At 40.6% G+C, this 25,024-nt stretch overlaps 1 protein-coding gene across 10 annotated transcripts in view; it reads right to left on the bottom strand.

The window, feature by feature from the left end:
• Window positions 1-25,024, bottom strand: part of DYNC1I1 (dynein cytoplasmic 1 intermediate chain 1) — a 185,875-nt gene that overhangs the window by 63,793 nt on the left and 97,058 nt on the right. For all 10 annotated transcript variants that reach the window (XM_032710370.1, XM_032710423.1, XM_032710362.1 and 7 more), the window contains exons 7-10: window positions 19,163-19,252; window positions 10,283-10,445; window positions 9,132-9,231; window positions 4,030-4,155 (exon numbers count right to left, since the gene is read on the bottom strand). In XM_032710370.1, coding sequence (XP_032566261.1) covers window positions 4,030-4,155; window positions 9,132-9,231; window positions 10,283-10,445; window positions 19,163-19,252 — 479 coding nt within the window. The remainder of the gene's footprint in view (window positions 1-4,029; window positions 4,156-9,131; window positions 9,232-10,282; window positions 10,446-19,162; window positions 19,253-25,024) is intronic.

Genomic DNA, 25,024 nt, shown 5'->3' on the forward strand with positions numbered 1-25,024 from the left:
TTGCTACACTATCAATCAATAGTATGAGAATGTTCACATACAAGGCCAGCCCTGTGGATTGCATGAATCAATATAGGATTGAGCTCATGTTGAGTCATATCATCAATAACCTTGCAATACTATTTTCATTTTTGTCATTCCCACCTAAAAGCAGACTAACAGTAGCTGAGAGTAGTGTGAACCACTCTTTAAAATTTTCCCAACCAAACTGAGGGAGAGTCAATGTGATTTCCATTTTGTTGCTGGAATTCATTCCCTCTCTGGATACTGCCAAACCAACCCAACTAGGAATGACTCATCTGCAGGGTCTCAAAAAGTACTTCTGAAAGGCTTGTGTTTTGCCTTTGGAATGCAATGGATTACACCAATAGTTTGTGATGCTCCATCATGGGGGAAGAGGACATCCCTGACTCTTCCCTACAGAAATATTCCCAGTCTGCACTCTGCAGTATTAACTGCATGCTCAATTTATTCCCCACTACCTTAGAAAAACACTGAGCATTCATTCCTTTGGTAAAAATCACCCTCCCACTCTGATTTTGCTTCTGAGACAACATTTTTTTGCTTGCATAGGAAAACAAGTTAACAAATTGCCCAGTCCCTCACTTTTCCTTGTTTTCCTATTTCTAACCTTGTGGTAAAGAGATGTATGATGAGCTGTAGAGCAAAAAATCTGGGACTCATATCTAAAATACCATCATCACATAATGCAAAAATACAAAAACCCAAAAAAGGGCAAAAATAAAACATGCAGAAGAAAAAAGTATTCCATAGGAGGTGAGAATAGAAACCAGCAGGACTGTTTTATTTAGAAAGGATCTGATAGATCACATGGCAGTTCACATGAATCAACGAGTAAACATGTCCACTTGGCTGATAGTCATTTTTCCTTTAACTAAACATTTTTCCATTAACTGAAATTGAACCCAGTATTTGTAGCACAACATATTGTAGAGCTATGAAATTTGCTACCACTTAAATTGTATTAATGAGCCAACAATCTAATATGAATTTAAATTGGGTAAGAATTTTGTATTTACAGAATACACCAGCCCTCACATTTAAGGACTGAAATCAAATGTTTTGCTGATTGGAGTTAGAAAAAAACATCATTGCCAGTAGATTTTTGCATTATCTGTCATGGCTGATAGACAACTTTAGTCGAAGTCACTGGGTTCTGGCAGCTTTCAGCAAAGGCCCTTGGAAAGCCTGTTCTGATTATGACAATTTCAATGATCCTATGTAAGATTACAAAAAGTCACAGAAAGACGTAAAGAAAATTAAGGAATTCTATAGTAATCATCTCACTTACATCTGTATAATACACCAGGGGAGACAGAAAAACATTGAGGTTCCTAGCTTTGAGAATTTACCAAATGTGCACAAGAGGTACCTGAAGTCATACTTCCAGTCAGCTCCTTAGCTGTTGAGAGATGTTTCACATATCTATCTCTATTGATGTAATCGGAACTCCCAATGTGAAATTTCTTAGAAGTTTCTTAGAAATGGCTTCATAAACCTATTTATTGATTTGGCTTCTCAGAAGCAGCTTGCAAGAGCTCCTTGAAAGTCACTCCTGAAATAAGTTTCTATTTGCTTGTATCTTGTTCTGTGAGCCCAAAAATCAAAAGACAAGAGGTATATGAGCATCATGTAGGATTTATGGAGATGTCTTTTTTATAGAAAGTCTTTGGAAAGGAAAATAGAGGCTTATTGGGAACATACACACAAAGTACTGTGTTCATCGTATCTGGGCAACCTAGCTATAATGATAAGGTGTCTGTTCATCTCTAGCTGTTGAGCTGGACTGTTATAAGATCATGTATTGTGGAACAAAAATTGGGCCCCTCTCTCAGAAAACCTAGAGAAATGACCAAATCAGGACTGAATAAGGGAATGTTTCTCTAGCAAAATGGTAATATAAATGATATGGGGCTGACTAATAATACAGTTGGTTTCCACTAACAGAAAACCATTATGATCTACAGAACTGAAATCCAGACTCTGAGCTAAGATACTATTTTTTTCTTATTTTCCGTCTGAGTCAGTTAGAACAAAACCTGTGTTCAAGAGACCAAGTTGCTTGCTTTTTGTTTCCCCATTTAATCACGTGAGGGTATCCCTGTCTGATCTGAAGATACGCAGAAGATATTTCATGTCAAAAGCCCCATAATGGTGGTTCAAACAAAGTTCCCACTCATAATGGGTTTTAACACAAATTATCAGTGGACGGTTTGACCAAGTAAATAAATAGTTCTCATGGGCAGAACTGATTTTATTTAGCTGAAAGAGGATGAAACCGGGATACATGTACAAGTACAGTGCCAAACGTGTCTCTCAGTTCACAGGTTTTAAGGTTCCGGTTCTAAAAAGGGGTACATCCAACTTAATGTGAAGACTAGACAGAAGCTCAGCCATGCCAAATCTCTGGCCACCACTTTGTCCTATGTGTGTGTTCTAATGGAGACTATAGCCTATCTCATTGCTTTCAACGTAGTGAGTCATACCTCCCCTATTTAAGTGTACCTACTTTAAAACCTAGATAGAAATTTAAATTCATATTGAACACATTGTTATGTCTGTAGTCAGTCTTCCTTTGTGTACTCAGAAGGGCTACCCTGAATCTGGTTATTATCTAGTTTAAGGATTATTCTTCCTGGAAATGCAGTGGGGCAACTCTTCTCTTGAATATTTTGTTCAAAACATTAAGCTGCATGTACATCATAGAGGAATTTGAACATAGGATCTGAGCTAAGATCTTAAGCAGTCTGAAAGAACACATCGACTGCCAAATATAATCTCCAGAAAAATACAAGTTCTCATTTCAAAGGTAATACAAACACACATGCACGCACACACACACACACACACACACACACACACATATATATGTATATAAATCTGTATGGCATATTTGCTATGCAGGCTTAGACTCCTTGTGAGGTTGTTTTTCAGTATAGCAAATTAGAAAAATATGCCTAGAATTAAAGGTTACTTAATCAGGTTGAAGCAGCAACTTCAATTCCAGCAACTCCCTCCCACTATGTTACATCTGATAATGTACCCAAGTCCAAACATAAACTTAGTTCAAAAAGATGTTTGGTCCTTGAATGTAAAATGACACTTAGCCTACACAATTAGCCAGGTAATACATATCCTTCCAAGAGAAGCAATTTTTACCACAGAATTATCTGCATTTTACTAATCTCTGATTGTTAAGTTTTACTTGCTGAAACTTTTCCATATGGCTTTTCAAATACCACTGACCTGTATTTAATTACCACAGAAGGATATTAATGAAGAGGTTGGAAATTTGGCCCAAGCCCTGTTCCACAGTTTGGACAGTTTGATGGAACCAATGAGCTGAACACTTCTATCGATGGGAGGCTGTGCCATCTCGCACACAAAAGCAGAGGCAAAAGAGGAGTAAACAGACATACAAAAATAAAACACCCAACGATTTTTGAATTGTCCATAAACTTCTAAACCAGCATAATCATAAAGTAGCACTGAGTGAAGTGAAGCACTGTTTTGCTAACCCAAAGGACAGTCAGACACAAATTGGTGGAGTAGTTCTTGTAATCAAGACCATTTTGATCAAGCTGTAAGTCAGACACATGTCCAAAAATGCAAAGTGTGTTTCCCAATATTAAAGGCAAAATATTGAGCAGAACCAGGCGAGGGTAGGCAGCTTGAGTGCAGAGGATGCGAGGAAGTTAACGTGGGTGGGAAAGCATGTGTTGCTGCCTGGATGAGGAAGTGGTACACCACAGTTACTTCATAAGTGCAAGGGCTTTATAAACTAAATCTCCTAGGGACTGTTTTAAATAGACAAAGAATGACACGCAGCCCTGACAGGCTTTTGTTTGAGAAGGCTGTTTGCCTTCTAAAAACACAGGACTGCCACTTGTACTTTTTCCAAGAATGCCTATTTTTAACCTCAACCTCTTCATATAAACAGTGGAAAGATGTGCTATGTAGTAAACTCCGTTTTGTCTAGCACGAAATTAATGACTTCCTCAGTCTTACCTGACAATGGAACACATATTCTGGTGTGGTTTTCTTGAACTTCATGTTCCATACTAAGGCTACTCCATCAGGCTCATGTGGAGCATCTTCATTATTGTTATAAGATGCAACCATCAACTCAGGGTACTAGAAAGAAAAAGCAAAAGCAAATGAAATAAGATAGATGATAAAAACCTATGCAAAATCATGAGACAGAAATAATCTACACTAAATGTGCAATATCTATAATACATGTTAGTTCAATCATATTACTCTGCTTCATTTTTGTTTATATTTTACTTGTCCCTAACATCCTTAAAGCCCCTGATAATTGCTCTCTATCAGTTATTCTCAGATATCACAAAGGTAATGCTAGTTTCTGCAGGTAATTCTCAAAAAAGACAACTTTCAGAATTTTTATGAAGGGAATGCAAAGGAAGGAAGAGGAAAAATCTGAAAGCTTGAGTAATTTTAACATATTTGCTTAACCATCTCTTCAAGGACAAACTACTGTCTTAATTGATTTTGATAATAAAAACACTATGATCATGGAGTTGACTTGTTTTATTCTGAAATTCACTTTTTTTTCAGCATTCCTGAAAACTATTCTTTCTTATTTCATTATGCACTCTTATTTACTTATGCATAGAATCAACTGGAAAACTCTTCTTGATGATTCAAACGGCAAAAAAACCATTTTCTTCACAGAAGCTCAATTTTGCAAGATGCTGAGGTCATCTTATAAAGCACAGGGTGATCTTGAATTCCACTGACTCAGTGAGATTGATGCAATGAGCACTCTAAAATCAGATCCATATTTTCTTGTACACCCATTATCCACCGTTGTATAGAAGTAGATATGCAACACATATATGTACTTGCTTTGTTTATATATATATACACACACAATATCATATACGAAAAATCAGATTTTCACATTCTTTTGATGACCTCGCATCGTTTCAAAACACCATAAGGACTAACAATTTGTCCACAAAACATCAATTACTTTCAGTCTATACAATAACTTCCAGTTCTCCACTCTCACATGTTGGATACTAGGCACCTCTGGTAACCTCTGTCCTTCCCTCTAAATAGTCAAAATAAAGCAGTGGACTTATGGCATGTCCAGAGAAAAGCTTGTGGCTTCTGCAGACCAACAAGGCAGCAGCTCAAGTTCTGCAAGACCCACACTCTCCTTTTGTAAACTAGAAATGCTTTCCCTCAAAATTTCTTGATAATATCTGCAGATAATTGTCACTTTTTGTCTTTCCCAGGTAAATTCCTGCCAAATCATTCACCACTTTACAGGGGAACAGTACAGCTGGCACATGCAAAGGGAGCGGGACAACTAAACTGCCAATTGGGAGCTGTGAATTTGGTCCAAAGGCATTTTAACAATTAAAAATCCCTAAACCACCACCCTTTTTGTTGGGATTTGAACCTCTCTGCTCTCAAAATCCATTTTGAAGAAATAATGTAACTTTTGCCATCAGCAGCTGTTACGTCCCACTTTCTGTACACTTCCATGGATAATGCGTCACAGAGCTGATGATTTTTCTATTCAAGCTCATCGTTCCAAATGAGCCTGGACCCACAGGCAGAAGAATCAGCAATGACATGTGGCCACCATAGCCTCCTCTATCCCAATTTGAGGCAGCTCTGACTGGGTTGGACCTACATCCCTGGCTGCTGGCACAGCCTGCAAGGACAATTTAGCACCCAATTCACTTGCATGGGATTTAGGGGATGCAGCAGACCAACAGCTCTTCTCTTTCCTCAAGAACGGAGGGAAACCTGAGAGTGAATTAATCCCACACCTGAGACACCACCTCTCTGGACACGCTGGTACCAGCCTGCCCTCCAGTGTTCTCATCCATCTCACCCCTTTCTTCTCTGTCTCTCCTGCAACAGATATTACAACCACTTCTGAACAGCGAGCTCAGCTTCTCCTTTGAATCTTTTCATCCCACACTGGCCCATGTCCAAGTAAACAGCATGTGCAGTAGGCTCTTGACAGGGCATCATGTTTTGGTTGAACAGATTAGGTACCATTCGCGTGAGCAGCTGAGACCATAGATGTAAAGGGGCACACACCTTGGCAGGCAGAAGTGAAAGCCCTTCCACCAGCGTGACTGCAGCCAGCTAGGGTGTGTGACTAGGTCCAAAGTGCCAATTTTGAGGCACTTTGGGGCTGGTAAATGCTCCTGGGAAGTTTAGCAAGCATAGTTAGCAGCATGTCTGGCCATAAACAAACACTGACTCAAATCTTGCTATATGTAGATTTTGCAATCAGTTTATGTATTTGACTGGAAATACAGTTTACACAGTTGCTGGGGTCATACCTAGCTGGATAACACCATTATGAGGCTTTGTGACTCATAAAACAGAGCTAAATGCAGCACCCTAAATCTTCTCTGGCATTGTGCACTCCAATGCTTCACTCAATCTACTTGCATTTACAGAATTTCAGTCCTCATCAGATAGCCAGATGTCCTGTGACTGCAACTGAAAATAACATGGAAATGGTGCTGTGCAAAACAGCATTCAAGGCTGCTGCCTGAGAGTCAAGAGAGACATATCACTATTCCAGAGACTGTGGTTTTCTTGGTAAGTTAGCTCCCATGGACAGAGTAAGGTGATCCCACTCTTTCTTTGTGTTTACTCTCAGTCTGTTGGGCCTTTCCCTAAGATCCCTAATGAAGCATCTAAGCCATTTTCCTGTTGCTCTGTGAAAGAATCAAGGGGCTAGTGGTTAGCTTTACTGGTATGAATGATCCCACATGTTTGAGACTGTATTTTACATGTGACTGGGAACAGAATAACTTGTTTAATCAATGCATCAATGTCCTTGTTTGATTAAGTTTCTATTTGCCTTGAGGCTGTTTCGCAGAAGCAGTTTTATCACAGAAAATTGAGCAACGTTTTCTGCAGTTCTCATGATTATTCGAGTTATCCTTTGACACACTGGACATTGTCATATCCTGGAGCATGTGTGAGAAGCAGAGCTAGTGGTTAGGTGAAATACCTCTCCCTGGCTCCAGCTCCTGTCCCATGGATAAAACTCAAAGCAGGCAAGAGAGGAAGCAACTCCCAAGCTAGTGTAGAGCGGCATGCAGAAGGCCTCTGGCACAGAAGAGCCCCTACTGGAGTGCCAGGGAGCTGTGTGTGAGGAGTTAACAAAGGGGAAGGCAGGAGGGGCCACCCTGGAACAAAGAGGTGGGAAGCAGAACATGCCTTTGAGCCCCAGGGGCTGAGCAATTACATTTGGCAGTGCTCTTCTGAGGCGGCTTTTTTTCTTGCTGCCCTGGGAATACAGTAAGAGCTGCTTGTTAGGAAAATATCAGATAAGAATTCCATGTAATTTCCAGCCCCTGAACAAGTGAACAACCTAAGATAAGTGTTTCCTCGGGCTTATATTTGATTTCTGTAGAAATCCATATGTGCTTAAAGGCCACCCACATCACAATAGTGCATACCTGTTGTTAGGCTGATATTTTGTATGAAAGCAAAGGTATAAATCATTTCTCACACAGAGAGCAAGCTCGATATTACAAGAAGCCTTTCTGCAGCTGGCTGTTGTGCACCACCCCGATCTACTCAGCCTACCAGCCACAGTTGCTGTCACCTTACCTGAGAAGTACCCAGGGGGATGGAAGCAGCTCTGCTGCCATTTCAAGGGGAAGGAGAGAAGGATGGATGTGAGAGTCACTGTGCTCCTTATCCACTGCCTCTCTCCAGCCCTCACACACCATTTACATACTGGATCTTGAGTGCTTGCTCTGTCCACATGCACATCTAATGTGGTGCATAAAGAGCAGCTACTTCTAAGATTGGGTAAAGGTTGTTCTTAACACTGGGCTGAGCTACTTCTATAGCACCTTTGCTACCCCCACCAGGCTCCACTAGGTCTCTGAAGACCCAAGGGCACACCTGAGGTCGAGTTTGGGTCCAGCTAGGCAGACTGGCTTGTGCTTGCATTTTTGAACTCTATGTCCTCTTGGAGCGGTTTTTTTGTATCTGTACTGTGGACTTAAGACCAGAGTCTACTGGGTTCTCTCCCCAGGGAAAGCAGATGCTTTGCTCCAGGCTGGAACATAGGAACAGGCTGATAGGGATGAAACAGAGAGAATGAGGGGGGCTGGAGTGAAACTGGAACCAAATTAATTTAACAGGATGTGTGATGATGTGTGTGTGTGCTAATCCCAGCTCTCCAATAGAGTAACTAATTAACATGCTTTCTGTACTTTGCTGATGTGACTGTATTGGTTTTGGAAAGCTTAAGCAGTTCTATCATCAGTTTTATTTTGCAATGACAATGCTTTGTGGTGCACAGAAACTGGGTACATTCCAGGCACGTTGCTTTAGTATGCCCTGTGGGCAGCTGCAGCCTCCTCTTCCATTGCTTGAAGAAAGAACCCAGCATTTTTTGAGAGATCTCTTTTCAGTCTTTTCAAATTGTTCAGATACTTTCACAATTTTAAAATCATAGAATTATAGAATATGCTAAGTTGGAAGGGACCCATTAGGATCATCGAGTCCAACTCCTGGCCCTGTGCATGACACCCCAAGAATCACACCACGTGCCTGAGAGTGTTGTCCAAATGCTTCTTGAACTCAGATAGGCTTGGTGCTGTGATCACTTTTGTTTTAGTATATTAGTAGATCAGAAAAATTAATTTTATTTCTCACTATGCTTTTTTCTATTTTATATATTACTATGTATACTTATTTATTAAATCAATTGTTTAGTAAATTAATTTTAATTAGTTTAATTTTAAACCTTTTATGCTAAAAAATTTCCATGTGCTGAAGGAGCAGAAAGGGGAGGAACAGTAAAAAGTAAAACTCCACATTAGTAGGTTTGTTAACCTACTACCATTTTAATAAAACATTCTGGTTTTGAAGACCAAGATCAAGACATTCACAAAAAATGACAGGTTCATTATTGTCCCATTACTCTTCTTTATAGAGAAACATGCATTCACTCATCCAGGGCCCTCCTGTTAGCTAAAAAATAACATCCTACTCTTCATAAAAAAGAGCAAATCAAGGATGAACATAAGTTTTTTAGGGAGAACTGGAAGTGATATGGAAGCATGTCTCCCAGCCTCACATCTTACCTGAAGAGACCAATCCATACAGGTGACAACACGATGCTTTGACCAGTGCTCATCATAAAATTGTCGGTTGAAGGAAAGATTGGCTCCTGCTTGAACATCTCTGTGTGAATTCAAACAAAGTGACAAATCTTGAAGTACCAGGGTTCAAAAGCTGTGAAAAGCAATGCAGAAGTTTCTGACTACTTCTCAGTTCTCTGCCCAGCCTGGGGAAGTCTGCCACCCTGATCTAATTGCTCTCACAGACTGTCTTGCTGAAAATGAATCTGCACCAAGGAACAAATTTTACATCTGTTTCACAAAACCACATTTCTTAATTTCTCACTGCCTTTCTGACTCTTCTGGGTCACCCTAGGCCATCTCTGCACCCTTTGACTCTCAGGATGAACCTGGCCCTGGCATTCAGCGAAGGAGATGGCAGATGCTACAGACAGGCTGAAGCATAGTACTAGTCCAACACTGTCACACTGATGCATTTTTTCAGTCCACAGGGATGATGCTCTAGAGTAACCTCCAGTAACTTCAGTGCAACATAGCTACTGATCTGCCATGAGGCTTCAACAGATATGTAGCTGTTGAAATCTAAATACTTCGTCTCCTCCTAACAAGTTTTAATGCTTCTGCTCCCCTACCAGTTGCTGAATACAAAACCTGTCATTTCTTATCTTAGCCATTTAGATTGCAAACACTTTGGGAAATCATCCTTTTCATCCCCACAAAGCATAGTCCAGTGGGATCCATTACAGGCCTGAGACAGTAGTAGAATATAAACAACATTAGTTTGAATTTGTAAAGGTATCATAAGCACACACATGTACACCACTGGAATGTATGCATTTACATATACGTGTATATATACACACATTTATCTGTTTCAGTTATTTGTTCAGAATTTGAAATTGCATCCCAAAAATGAATCAAAGAAATAAGCCAGCTGAATAATATGTCAAATAACCCCCCTCCCCAGTTCAATAAAGCACAAAGCTCTTTTACAATATAATTTCAGATAACAAAGTAACCCAGGCCTTCATGCAGAAATTTCAACTTTTTTTTAACTATAAAAATGTTAAATTTTGTTTAAAATTAAGGCTTCCTGTCTCTGAAATTATCTCTAGAAAGCTTATTTTTAAAAGCAAAAAAAAACCCAAACTGACCCATCTTTTTCTTCTACATCTCTGCCGCTATAGTCAAAGAAAATGTCTGAATCTTCAGCCAAAGCTCGCTCAATTACACGTATTGTCCGATCAAAAAATATCAGGAATTCTTCTGAATGGAGAACTTGTTGTTTCTCTTCTTCTGTCAGTTCTCTAGGAGGAGCTTGGAAAATGAAAAGATGTAGTTAAGAGTATGACATTTCACCCCTTTCCCAATGAATCAACAACTTCAGTGGGTTTCTTTTGACATGAAAGTTTGTTGTAGCAATGTCAGAAGAAAAATCAAAGCTTTACACTTAAAATCATGACTAAGAAGTTTTTAATATATCTAAACATACTCCTGTATAATCCCAGAATGTAGCATTTACATAGAAGAGATCCTATATCTTATATATTTATTATTCTGAAATGGAAAATACTTAAACCCCCCAAATTAAATAAACTCAGTGTTCCTATTTCAGGAAATGGCTGTGACTGACATTTAGGCAATACCTAACTGGAAAAAGCAGAACACTTATGTAACAGGGGACCTGTCAGTGAAGCCGAAGATAAAATAATCTTCTAAACTTATACTACAGTTCTTTGTATTAAAAGGGCTCACATAATTTCTCCCTTCACTTCTTCCAATTTCTACTTGCTGTCACTGATAAATTCTGCCTTTGCAAAGCAATGAAGTAAATAACCAAAGATATTCTCTGAGGCAGCAAAATTGAAAGCAACCAGCCAAACACCACTTTCTTCAAGGCAATGTTATTCCTTACAGAGGAATCCTAAGACCCAGAGCAACCAATGTTACTGAGCCTTGGGCAAAGCTGCCCTGGGAGGGGTAGGTGCTGTTCTAGGCACTGGTCAGGATAGCCTGACCTCTACAAGATGAGGTTACTTCTTTACACATACACAGAGATGCTAAACCTTTACTTCCAAACTAATATTTCCAGTGGTCCTTCATTTGAAAAATACAATCTTTGTAGGATGCACCAATGCAACATCTCCACCAGTTTAATGACCTGTTGGTAAACTACAACCCAAATGAGAGCATCAGGTGAAAGGAAATTGGGATGGTGCTATTGCTACAGTCCAAATTTCTGTTCTCAATTACACTAACAGGGTCATATTGATATTGTGGCAATATTGCATATCAATTATGCCTTTACCCACACGTGCTTTTAAAAAATAATTTTCATTAAATTTCAAAACTACTTGTATTTAAAAAAATACCATTAGTATCTTCACAGTTACACCAAACCAACCTTTCAATTATCTTAAATTCTCAGCATGGAAAGATCTTTTGACATCATAAAAATTAAGAAAACATTGAATTTTGTTTCAAATTTATAATTAGGAACACAAACAACATATCATAAACAGATTTATTGCAAAATTACAGAGACTTGTACTTCGAGTGATCAAAGGTCTCCTGCATTTGGATTTACACTACAGATTTGAGGTGTTTACTTGTGAAAATGACCTTGTGGTCTCCCTAGGACATATTGGATTAAAACACCAGCAGCCAAAAAGTGGAATTCAGCAGCTCAGAGAACACCCACTATACATCAAAGTTTAACTCCCAGCCCTGTCATACGTATCTCAATGTTTACTTAAACAATGAATGACACAGTTTAAAGCTGCATCTTAAAAGTTATTTTCCAGTTGTGGTGCCATGCTACACAGCTTCTTTCTGATTTTCCCGTGCTTCATCCTAGATTCATATGCTCCAGTGCCCAAGTAGGATGCTACCACCAGCCCCCAGGGCACGAATGGGTGGAAAGGCACAACAGCAGGCAGGAGTACTGACATGGTCATCACTACCACAGTACTCAGCCCACCCAGGTTTCAGTGTACCTGCTTTCAGAGTTGTTGTGGTTTGGAGAGGCTGCTATCACCACACTTAGGTTTGCCTCAAGTGGTCAAAGCGTTAGGTCTGAAAGACAAAATCTCTGCACTACACCTGAGCTAAATATAGAGGGTCAGAGAAATGCAAAAGATGGAGGAACAATTTGGCCCTCAGGAGATAGAGCAGCTAAGAAGTTATAAGCTTTAGCCTTTGATGATATCCCATGGCCTTGGCCCTGTGTCTCCTACCAGCAGGTTAGTGGTCCCTGTGGAGCTTCACGCATCCAGAGAATATCTATGTCCCCCTACATGGTCCCTCTGAGTAGCAGAGCAACAATTACCAAGGCAGGAGCACAATTTGCCTCTAAGTGCTTTACACAGAAGTAAAGCATGTGAAAAAAAAGAGTGACCAGCAAAAAGTACAGGTTGACCTATTGCAGCATCCACTGCTGAATAGTAATTGTCACTAAGGGAACTCATCTGGCAAAGAAACCTGTGATGAGGCAATATTCCATCATCACCCCAAAAGCATTGCTTTCCGAGAATCAAAGACAACAAACATGACAATGCAGCAAAATGGCATAAAAAGGGGGGTAACAGCTGCAAAGGCAACTGGAAAACTCATTTTAAACTGCTCGAAATGGTAAAAATTATTTGTTAAATCAAATCCTCTCTACAGCTTGGAAATATAAATTTATTACTCAGCCATTTGCTGACTATAACTGCAAAGAAAATACAACCAAAAATCAATAGAAAGGGAAAAGACAAAAAATAAACATCTTGGGAGCTGTGGAGTGCTCACAAGAAGTGGAGACAGACGATTGTAGTTCTACCTCAGCAAAATCTCCCTTGCAGTTAGCAACGATCTGTGGGAGGCCAGCAGTCTATTAAACCATCAGGAACACCTTGGCTGAAGTTTGTAGGGCATAAATCAGCTTACCTCATTCATCTGACTGACACACCAGATGCCCCCTGGCGATATTAAGCTTCATATTTTAACCTTATTTTCTTCTTTCATTCGGCTGCCTCTGAAGTTTTATTTGAGGCAATCTCTTCTTACAAGAATGTTAACAACATTACTTTTTCCAGAGTAAAACATTGCTGTAACTACTGTAAATACATGAAGTATAAGCAAAAAACACAAAACAGACAGGTTTTCAAATATGAAGGTTTTCTAACCATTTATCTTTCAGAGCCATTTCCATTTTCTCCTTGTTCCTTCTCCCTGTCCATTACCTTGAATAAAATAAAAAGAATCTATGTAATTTTCTGCAATTTTTCTTCCGATCTATGAGCTTACAGTGACTTTGATCTCAGCTTTCAAGAGACACAGGCTCTCTTCAAGGAAAATTCTGGGAAACGTAAGTAGCTGATCAAAGTATTTTTTTGTTTTGTTTTGTTTTGTCACAGAGACCTATGTGATGTGACAATATCTTAAATTCCCTGTAAGAATACAGCATTTGTCTTCAAATGCTGTATCCCTGGCACAAAACCCAAACCAACCACATCTAACCTTCTGTGTGTAACAAAGACCAGCGCAGCCTGGAGTTTACCACTGCAAAAAGTTACGTGCTTATTGCCTGGAGTGCAATGAAAGCTCCTGCAAAGGAAGACCCACAATTTGCTCTTGCTTCTGCACCATTGCTTCCTAATGAACTGTTGTGCCTGTGCTCTGATCCCATCCGGAGGAGCTGATTCCACCTGTGGCCCCTCACAGCTTGCAGCAGGAGGACCCGTGGTGCAGCCACCAAGTCCTGTCTAACAGGAGCACTGGGCATCCTGTCTGTCCATGAATCCATGGAGACATTGATGGGACCATGTACCCATGAGTAGAGTGCTGTGTCGGTGGCTCTGGGGTTATGAGGTCAACAACATATATCAAAGAAGCCCAGTGTTTATGCTAATGTATAATACTGTACAAAATCAAATGGATTTTGCAATTAAAATTAAATGACTGTGCAGTTACATATGCACAGAGGATGCCACAGGGAAAGAAAATATGAAGTGTATCTGTAATAAAAGATATCATACACTAGTGTTTGAACAGAAAGGTCTAGAATATGTAACAATAATTGAACATGATGTGAAACCAACCAATTTATTCAAGACTTATTTACGAAAAATAGGAACATTTTATTATTTCACATGGTTTAACATGATTCTCAGAAGTAACTTGTTCCACATTGGGCCCTTTTTCCATAAATTTCTTTATACATAACAGAAAAAAAGTTTATGTTAAAACATTTTCATGAGTTTTTAGGAACTAAGATAAAATTACTGCAGACTTCTTATTCTGCAGAAGCATATTTGTAGTAAATATAACATAAATAGTTGGGATCACAGTGAAAGATCAAATTCACAAATCTTCAAATACCAGGATTCGAGTCTTCTTCCAAGAGAGTAAAAAAGAATTAAAAAAAATCATATCTAAATAATTATAATAGACTATAAAAAAGATTCTCCTGGAATCTCAGCAATTCTAAAAACCTGACAAGAGAACTGAAGTCCATTAAAGAAAAGAAAAAAAAGAAAAATACCAAAAGGAATAAGTGAACAAAAGAAAGGGCAAACTAGTAAGAACAGTAAAGCAGGAAGCAGCCTTGTTATGAACCCAGAGGTATAACAAGAGACAGAAGGAGATTAGTAAAACCCCTTTAAGAGCTGTATTATTCTTTCAGCATCTATTTAAATCCATGTAAACTTTAGATGCGCTGATGAGTGAGGATGGCTGAAAGGTACAGGGTGAGAACCACAATGTGTGAAGAGGCTCCCAGCAGCTTCCAGTCCTTGCCTGTTGAGAGCTTGTTTTTCCTGTGCTTCACACTTTCATGACAGGTTAGGTTTAATATATTCCATAACCAGCTTTGTGCCATATCATGGTTTCATATATGTCATATCTTGGTTGTGTTGGCAAGCCCCCACATGGCATAACTGCTGAACACATAAAAGAAGATTTCAAGGTGCATTTAGGGATTTTTTGATTCTGGAGATGCAGAACCTCAAATCTGGATCTGTGGCAGGCAGGGCTGTTCCCAATGACTGTGCTTCTCCAGGAGCCATGCTGAGCACCATCCCTGAGCATGCCTGAGTTGGGCTGCAAGGATGGGTTGGCACACCTGAGCTTCCTTGGTGTCAGTGGCAGTGAAATCGTGGCATCACTGGTTCTTAAAAACCTCACCACAACCTGTCCTGCTTTCCTGATACTGATGCCTGAGCTGTCGAGAGCTAAACCATCTTCCACCAGCATGGCCTGCTATGTGAACACCCAAGCACCATGTGTAAAGCCAGGGCAAGAGCAGGGCACAGCAAGTCTTTGGAGCTGCCAGTCCCAGCCTTCCCATCACAGCCTTTCATGCAAGTCTCTGTGAATATACCTATGGCTTCAGATAAATGCAGATTGAGGCCCAATTTCAAGACCCAGCACATCCCATTGGTCATGTGGTTTCTACTGTGACAAAGAGGAGCCTTAGGTGGAGCTCCAGAGCTCTCTGGTGGTAGAAAGCCCCATCCCACTTGATGCCACAGTTTGAGACCGGTCTCTTGTTTATGTGGTCAGGAGAGGCTGCGAACAGGCAGAGCCCATCCCAATTCACTATCAGGTATCCCACAATCGGTTCTTCCAAAAACAGTGGGGAGAACATGCACCTGAGACACAGGTGACAACAGGCAGCCCCATGGGAGAAACACAAGGTGGCCCTGAGGCTTCATATGCTTCAAGTGGTCAGCCAGTCAGTTCTTCATTTCCCACTCCACTCTGGGGGGCTCAAGCTGTACCTCTGCCCTTTGCATCTCCTTGGCAAGGAAGTTCTGCAAGAGGTGCCAGACAGGCTGCCTCATTGCAGCTACACTGTGTGCCTTATGGTGATGCTGAGACATGTCCAGAACTAGGGTCAGACCCTGCGAACACCCATGACTGCTGAATAATCCCACAAACCCCCACAGAGCAACTCTTGGGGGAGGGTAAGATGAGGAAATTAAGCATGCTATAAATATCTGTAGAATTAAATTGGCCTACCTATAAACCACAGAGAAAAAAAAAATCACATTTCCTCTTAAAATACCATTATAAAAATAGAGGACCCCTGACCTGTTGACTTGGAGAGAGGAAGACTCAACAGACTAGATCCAAGTTCTGTTTTTTATCTTAACCTATTTTTGAGTTTTATTCATGAAAAATTGTCTGTCTTTCCCTTCCTGCACTTCTCTCTCCCATGGATTTTTCCTTACACTTCTATAACTCAAAAAAAGCCATGCATTTTTTTTTTTAATCTGTTAAAAAATGTGCTCCCTGAGCTGAAACCAAATTTCAGCCCAGAGCGAATTTTTACGGCTGGGTTATAAATCCCTGAAAAACAGGATTCATAATGGAAGTGCTGACACAGCCTTAACTACTATATAGCAGTGTGAATGGCGCCACTATAATATCTATTAGAGATTCTTTAAAAAGTTTGCAAAATATTGTCTTGCCTTGCAGAGAAAAAGAAGCCAGAGTACTTAATGCCAACATAAACATGCTTTTAACCCATTATGTGCTAATTTGCAGAAAAGCTATTAATTCTGAGTAGGCACACAGAGTGCAGCACCGACAGGAAATGTTCTTCTAAACTCCTGTTTGACTTGTAACATGGTTTTAATCACTTCCATGAAACACAAACGATGGCTTCAAACTCTGAATGTTGCTCAGAACATGAGAAGGGTGATTACAACAGAGAGGAAAATGGGATTTTGTAGTCAAAAGGGCTAAAGCCAACAGGGAGAGAAGGACACTGAACACTAAAAAAATGAGACTCCATTTCGTGTCAGTTGGGGGATGGCAGCTTCGTTTGATTCACAGCATTTAATGCCTATCATCAGCATGCCACTATTTTGTCCATCACAACACGTACTGCAGGTCAAGTTCACTTTCTGTCAGGCAATGAGCATGTTTTCTTCTTCCTTGAACCCAGTCAAATGTTAGCACCACACAAAGCTGGTTCTGCTAAAACAAGCTGTGCCTTATTTTTACAGCCTGCAGTTTGTGTGTCTGAGAAGAGTGCTAAACCAGCCCAGCTGATCTTCCGCTCCTGGGGGGGTCTGCTAGGCAGAGAAGGGGAGCACTGCCCCCTGACTAAAACACAGCAAAGAAATTAAAGATTTTGGCAGTTAGTCAGCAAAGTACACAAGAGATTAATTTGAAAGCCCACAAGAAAGTAAAATAAATCAGTTCAGTATTGTATTTTGATTTTTTCTTCTCTTCATGCTGGAGTTTGTGCTTTCTCCCCATGTATAAGTGTTAGTGCTACTTTTCTGTGGGAATAAATGGGTGTGGTATCAACTGTAAGTTGAATACTGGAGGGACATTCAGCAACTCAGGACAGTGCTTGCACACCGAGTGCAGTGACAGCAGTTTTTAGGGCTTTGTGTTGTCACCAGTAAAAGAGACACTTTGTTAGGTCCAGTGACTGCTACAGGCTGTATGTGAGTTGACCCCACAGTTCTGGAAGGAAGTGTAATTTTCATGAAAAAGTAAGTTTTTCTATGTTGCCATGCTTCTTGCTCATGTCCTCAGTTCTGCCTTTGCAGACGTGTCTGGCTCCTATTCCTGCTTTTGCCAGTGCTCCCACTGCTCCCCTCTGCCCATGGCAGCAGTGGCTGGAGCCAGTGGGAGAAGTAGAAGGATGAGGAGCAGGAGGAATGAGTTTCTCCCTCCGTGTTTCTACAAGGACCTAATGAGCAATGAACAACACAGGATTTATGGCATGGATGATTTCTATGATGTTCTTAAGAGGAAAGAAAGATCAATTTATAATCAAAACAGTGCAGCTGATTCTGCAACTCACTTCAGTGTGTGAGGATAGCAAATGTGAGCCCTGTATACTGGATTCAGGTTTTTTTGGACACTGTTAAAAGGATACCAGTCTCTCCTGAATGAGAAAGAAGTATCCACTGTTGTATTCACAGTTAAAGATTTCATGGGCTTCTCTGTAAAATTACTACATATTTTCCTCCTAGTGAGATTATCTTGTGAAAAACAAAACTAAGGTCACAGAATCATCTTGTTAATGACAACCATAGCAAGAAGGGACATAGGTCCTACCTGAAGAAGTAAGTTACACAGCATGTTGAGCAGTCCTGGTAATATAGAGGAAAGAAATGCTGGAGAAGAAACCCATTTCCTTTCACCCCAGAGCTGCTGCTGTTTCAGCTCTTTTCCCCACTCCACACAGGAGTGAGCACTGACTGTTGAAGGCATTGACACAATAGAATAGAAAATACTCTGGTAAATTCCTAGATGAGGAAGACATTTCGCATCCTTCTAATTTGAAAGCTAGGACAGGTCCAAGAGAAGGAAAATAGACACCATGCATACCTACCATGTCCAGTGCTGACATGCATGACTTTGGCAAGTGTCTCTTGTCTGCACCAGAATCAAGAGGTAACCTGAATTTTTGTCTCTTGTAATCCTGGAGAGTGTCTCAGTGCACAGTAATGGACAGAAGGCCTGGACCTGCCTGGCTTCAGGTGTTTTTTTTAAGTTCCCTTGAAGCAGTTCCCACAAAAAGTTTTGGTTTTGACAGTCAACATTTTTCCAATGAAATGGTTTTCTGCTGGAAGACTCCTGACTAGCAAGATGTTCAAGTTTGTCACTCTCAAGCAGGCAGTTATGGGCTCTAAGTACCCTTGAAGACCAACCAACTTTATAGAGCTACTGGAATGCCTGGCATTTGCATTTTAAATCTTTCACGTGAGAAGGGTATTTGAGCCAGAGAAAAAAGTAGCATCAGTCCTGGGATCCAAGAATCTCTACTTTGTTCCCAGATTATAAGGACATGTAGCTTCTTCTAAACAGCTGAAGTCTTGTGCCTTTCACAAGCTTCTCAGGCCTACCAGCTGGGTCACTGGGATACAATTTTCTGCTTTATGCCACTCATATGGTTTTGAATCAATAAAACTGGCGACTGTTCAGGTTTTAGTATTCTCAATAATGGAAACTAACTGTGAGAGTAACTACTGGCAGGACCCAGTCCTTTATACATCTAGCAATATCCTTTTCATTTTTTAAAGTACCTTCTTTCACTTCTTGCTTCTGGTCCTGACTTTCCATCTCCAAGTCATCCTGTGCTTTTGGCTCCACCATCTCTTCATCATCTTCATCCTCTAAAAAAAAAAAAAAAAGAAAAAAAAGATTGAAAGATTGTGAGATTCTTCTCCTTAAGGGGCCTGGAAATTGTATGTCTTCTTTACAATTATAAACTGGTAATAAACCCAGGTAAAGCAAAGTGCACAATACATGGAACATCTACATTTATGCTCAGAGTGACACTCTCAGGCATTTGCCCCCAGAGTGCAAGATACTCTGCTAGCACAGGGCACCTGCTCCCTGTAGCTACTTCCCATCTCAGATGTCAGCTGAATATCTCCCTGACCTCAGAGATGACTTCTTGGATGGCATAAGGACAGATACAATCATGTTTCAGCCTGGCAGCTATTCCACAGTTGGGACACCTGCTATCCAGACACCTAATTTCCAATTCAATTCTCACAAGATTAATTTGTCTTTTGACCTACAGGAAGAGGTTAAATAGAAATCTGACCTCAGGTCAGATGCCACTAGCAAGAAAACAAGCATGGTACAGTTTTGAAAAGTCATCACCATCAACTGGGGGAACACAGCAACCAAAGTGGCATTTGCAGCTTAAGAACCATTCTTGCATTAATATGAATTTAATGAACACTAAAATTTGACACATGTCAGTTACTACTGCCAGATGTTTTAATGACCTTTTCTGACCTATGCAAATGTCTCCCTCCCTTCCCCTCTCTCCCCACACTCAGATGTTCTCATTTTATTCAAGAGGGCAAATCATTCACTCCTTGATATTAGTCTGAGGTTAGAAGGGTTCTGATTGTCTAGACCAAAACATAAGCAGAGTTAGAAAGACAGTGATGCACCAAAATGGCTCAAAATCTACTTAGCTCTCATTGCTCCCAGCTATAGCAATGTGATCTATTCTCCTGTGCCCAAAGCTGGCACGCAACCTACTCACACTCTTGAGAGGGTAGAGACACCCACCTTTCTAGATTCAGTGAGCTAGGAGGACTGAAAATAGAGCTGGTCCTAAAAGTATTTGACAATTAGGATGAATAAATCCTTGGGCTATGGAGGAATTATTTTGGAGCGATTTTGGAGCTTGACATACCACTAAGGCATAGCAAGCACAGTGCCCTGTGTTGGTCCATGGCATGAGAGAACACATGTTGTCCTGGCCCTGGGGCATTTAGCTGTCAGGAAAAACACTGCAGTTCCTCCAGGGCTTTCTGAGCAACCTACCTGTCACCACACATGGTGCTTCTCCAGGCACACTCCCTGCTCTAACCTGCCATGTTAACATGGCCTTGAAGCAAACAGGGGGAAACAGGTCATACTTCTCCAACTACTTAGCTACTGGCACCTTCTCCTGCAAAGGCTGGCTGCAATCATTCCTGGCTTCTTGAGGAGATGGTGGTGCTGACAGGTTGAATTCAGCAAACAGGAACATGCAGTCGTGTTTTGTTTTCAACAACGTAATAGGCACCATGCTATTCCCACCACGTTGCCTACCCAAGGACTTCTCTCCCAGAAGCCCTCAGGGGACATGTAAGCTGGTGTCTTGGCTAGAGAGCATGGCTTAGCCACATACTGTAAGGAAGTGTCTCATCATGGACAGACATGCTTTTCCCTCTTGGAAAAATGACGAAATCTTGGCATAAGATCTGCCATTGCTCCCCCTACTGCTAGTGACTGTAGTGAGGAGAAAAGGAAAGCTCATCTTTCTTGTCACCAGGGATAATCATGTGCTCCACAGGCTGGGAAGGAAGGAGGAATCCAGTATGGATGAGGAGGCATTTCCAGAATTAAAAGCACTAGTAATGAATGCTACTCCTTTATCAGGGATTTTTCAGATCATGAAACTTGAAGTGTCAGGAAGGCAGAGTGCTCACGATGCCTCCCTTTGATGCCTTCCCTGACCATTACATTTCCCTAGGTACCCTACATAGAAGGGCTATAGAGAAAAGCTTTTAGAGAGCAAGGCAGGATGTTCCAGTTTGGCAGGGTAAACACATTGCTCTGTCCGCTGGCTGAAAGACAGATAACATCCAACTCAGTCAGCAGAGAGTCAGTGAGAGGAGCTCTCCTGCTGTGCACACACAGGATGGGTAAAAAAAGGTCCTTGTGCCATTGGTCTGCGATGCTAGTGGAGATGGGGATGTATGAAAGACAGAGGCACTCCCAGCCTCAAAGAACATATGAGAAGTGTGAGAAGACAGAAGAGTGACTGGCACAGCAGCGAGTGAATACTCTGCTAACCTCAAGTACATATCCATGCACAGATAGGATTGCAACGGTGTACTCATATATGCATACAGACACGCTTATGGCAGATACTAATGAAGCCAACTCCCACAAGAGTTTTGCGAGTCTTGCATTACAAGTTTTCATTCCCTAAAGCACCAGCTCTTGGAGCCAGCTGTTTACATATGGATTTCAGCTTCCATTTTTAACGTGCTTCCAACCTGTCAGCTTGTGCATGGAAGTTTCAGAAGGTGGAGGGTCAAGAAAATATGCAGGCAGCAAAGAAAACCTAAAACAATATTTAATTGAAAGTACTGTGATTTTAAAGGCTTCGTGCTCTGCTTTTAAATGCCTCAATTGTAATTTGGTAATGCAAAGGGACAATGTAGCAAATGTAGAACTTGAGGTTTAGTAGCAGATTTTCAGATTGAAGTGAAGCAAATTTATCCCTGTCCCCTAGAAGTTCTTGGTCCCCCTGACTTTGGGTGTCAAAGTAGTTGCCTGCCTGTAGCCCATTCCTGCTTCTAAAGCAGAATAGGGGTGAATGGCTGGGGCACAGCTGGAGCAGGGGGGTGTATCAATACTTCAGCACCTATTAAGATAGATCTTCTTTATTTCCCTTCCTTCCTCTTCTGGGAAAAATCAAAACCAAGTTTCCCAAGAGTTCTCTAGATTTAATTGCAGCAGGAACAATCAGTAAAGGTTATTAAAACACATGCCCTGCCTTTTTCCAAGAGCACACACATCAATAAATTAGTTTTACTGAGAAGGCAGCGCAAGAGTTTTTAGAAGATTAGGCTTGATTCAGATGTCCTTATTTATTTACAGAGAAATGTATACACATACACAGAGAAACTCAACTAAAAGAATGACAGGGTTGTGAGCCAAATGCTAAAATGTTAGCAAATGCCAGAATTTGGATTGCCTGGGCACGATTAACTCCTTTCCCCTCCCCACATGTAGGCATGATGACATAATTCTGGAATTTCCTCCCTCTTGAGTGGTTGGCTTCATTTTCTGGGTGCTCAACAAGAGACACCTGGGGCCTGAAATGCAGAAGTGCTGAGAGCTGAAGTCAACTGGCCCTGTGCTTTGGGGGAAGAAAGTGCTAGGGAAATTCCACACATGTGAAGGCTCCCACAGCTCACTCTTTCAGCTTTCACTGAAAGTTGTCATTCTGACATTTTTGTCCTTTCTCCCCCTGTGCTTAAGTACTTTTGCATGACGGCAATAATACTGTAAAGCAAATAGAATTCTCATCCTGTATAGATGTATTGCAGAGATAAGTTCATCAGGATTTGGGATATATTAAGATGCTGTCGTGGAAGCAACAGAGAAACAAAACCTTGGAAGGGGATTAATGTTTTTTGTGTGTTCAGTGTAATACTTGGATCATCTGCACTAACATGAGATCTGAGGCCAGAGCACTGAATGGAATAAGATAAAACCAGAAAGGTTAAAAGCTGCCTCCTATTGACTGGCTGAAGCAAGAATTTGTTAAGGAAAAAAACCTACATGTTATCATGTAATTAAAATTGTGTCACCATACATATTCAAAAGGGCTAATTAAGGATGCCCAGGAAACCTGAATTCTGGACTATCCAATGTTTCTTGTCTTTGCAACCTGAATGTTTATTTGCCATATATTTTATATATATATTGCACACTATTTAATGCCAGTGTATGCATACTTAAACATGTTCATATTACATACATTTGCTACTGCGCCTAAGAATGGTTATGCATTTGTACATTTGACTGCACATACACCTACATTACAGAATAATAAGAAATTCTTCAGCATTCATTTTCCTGTGTATTATTTACATGTGACAAAGATAGCATTTACTGTACATTTACTACAGAATCTGTGAGCATCAACATAGTTGTTTGTTTCCACGTGTGCCCACTCAGATTGGATCTGCCATTGCAGTAATTGTCCAGGGAGATGAAGAAACTTGTGTAGTTCCTGAACACATATAGCCTTTTCCTATTTAAGAGCATATCTGACATTGGGAAATTAGGAAAATAATTTTTAACTGCTTACATCACAGTAGTAGGAGTCTTCTAGGGACATTTAGCAAACAGAGAGATGCTACCAGCACCAGTAATGTTATGCTGCGCTCAGAAGAGAACAGGGTACAACATTATCAGAACTCAAATATCTATTAAAGGAACCACATGAAAAAGAGCTAGTAATGAAGAAGTGTATAGCAGCTGTGCAACACTTCTCCTTTGTAGATCTAAAAGGACTTTGCAAGGAGGCCAGTTTAGATGTGCCCATTTACCACACAGAAGCTGACAGATAGACGCACTCACTGTAGATCACTCAGTAGCAGCTGAGGGAAGAAAAGAAAGTGGGCTTCAGAGTTTCAGCCAAGAGTCCTGCCCACTAAGGCCACCCTGTCTTTTACTGTAAATAAACAAATCCTCAGTGGAAATTATCATTAAATGCTTAGGTTAACAACCTTTGTCTACTGAAGCTGGTAGAGCCATATGTGGGATTAATATAGACTGAGATAGCTGGACCTCTTCTTAACTCAGAGCTTGACCCTCCAGGCTCTAAGAGGTGGCCTATCAGTCCTAACAGTGTTTTGTTTGACGTGACAAAGTAAAAGCTGAGCAGTTGTTCTCAGATTGGTCTTAGCTTGAACACTCCTCCTTCTGTTCCAGACCAGAAGTGGTCTTGTCTGTCTAAAAGCTTGCCTATTTTTTCAAACTATAGAAGTTACTCTAATAAAAGACTATGAGCTCTACCTACAAACCTGGTTTTGTTTCATCTGGGTAAGCTACTAATTTTCGAATGTGACCCAACTACTAGCTCCTTGGCCACCACAACCACTGTGCAATTGCAATAAATGGCAAAGGGGGGAAGCCCCATAAATACATGGCTAATTCCCTGGTACCTGCAGAAGAAATGCCCAGGTGGGCTGAATTGGATCAAATGTTCAGAAAATCAGACCCTGCATTTCTACAGTGCTGGGCTATTTATTGCCTATTTGGACTTTGTGTGATTTTAAACCACTGTATTTATTTTTTTCAGCATATAAAAACATACCAGGCACATTCAGGACAAATTAGAATAAATAACTACATCTGAGAAGACTGCACATGACATTGGCTTAGGATCTTAATTCTTGAGATGAATACTGTTTTACCATTTTTGGATTGCCAGTTTTGGGCAGTTAGCACTGGTACTGCTCAAATAGGTTACTAAATGATGAGGGGATTGATGTAATTGTAGGCCTCTGCTCTGCTAATACATGTAGCACCAGTGAAACAGCAGGCAGCATGTTGTGCATTCTTCTTGGGTGGAGGATTTACACCTCTTCAGACCTGCACCTCTGAGACTAGCTAAGTAGTTGCAGCTCCTGTGTATTGTTTTTAGTATTGACAGCTATACTGAATTAGACTGACAGCCCTGTTTTTAATTCTGGGTAGGTACAAACAATCTCTTTATTAAACACATAGCTTTAAAATAGCAATTTAATTAGCATCACAATTATATATTTTATTGCCTGAGTCACTGATACATGAGAAGCCAGTGGAGTTATTTAATGGGGGTTTATATCAGCATTAACATTCCTTCAGTGCAC

The sequence above is a fragment of the Chiroxiphia lanceolata genome, chromosome 1 (assembly GCF_009829145.1).
Source record: "Chiroxiphia lanceolata isolate bChiLan1 chromosome 1, bChiLan1.pri, whole genome shotgun sequence".
NCBI lineage: Eukaryota > Metazoa > Chordata > Aves > Passeriformes > Pipridae > Chiroxiphia > Chiroxiphia lanceolata.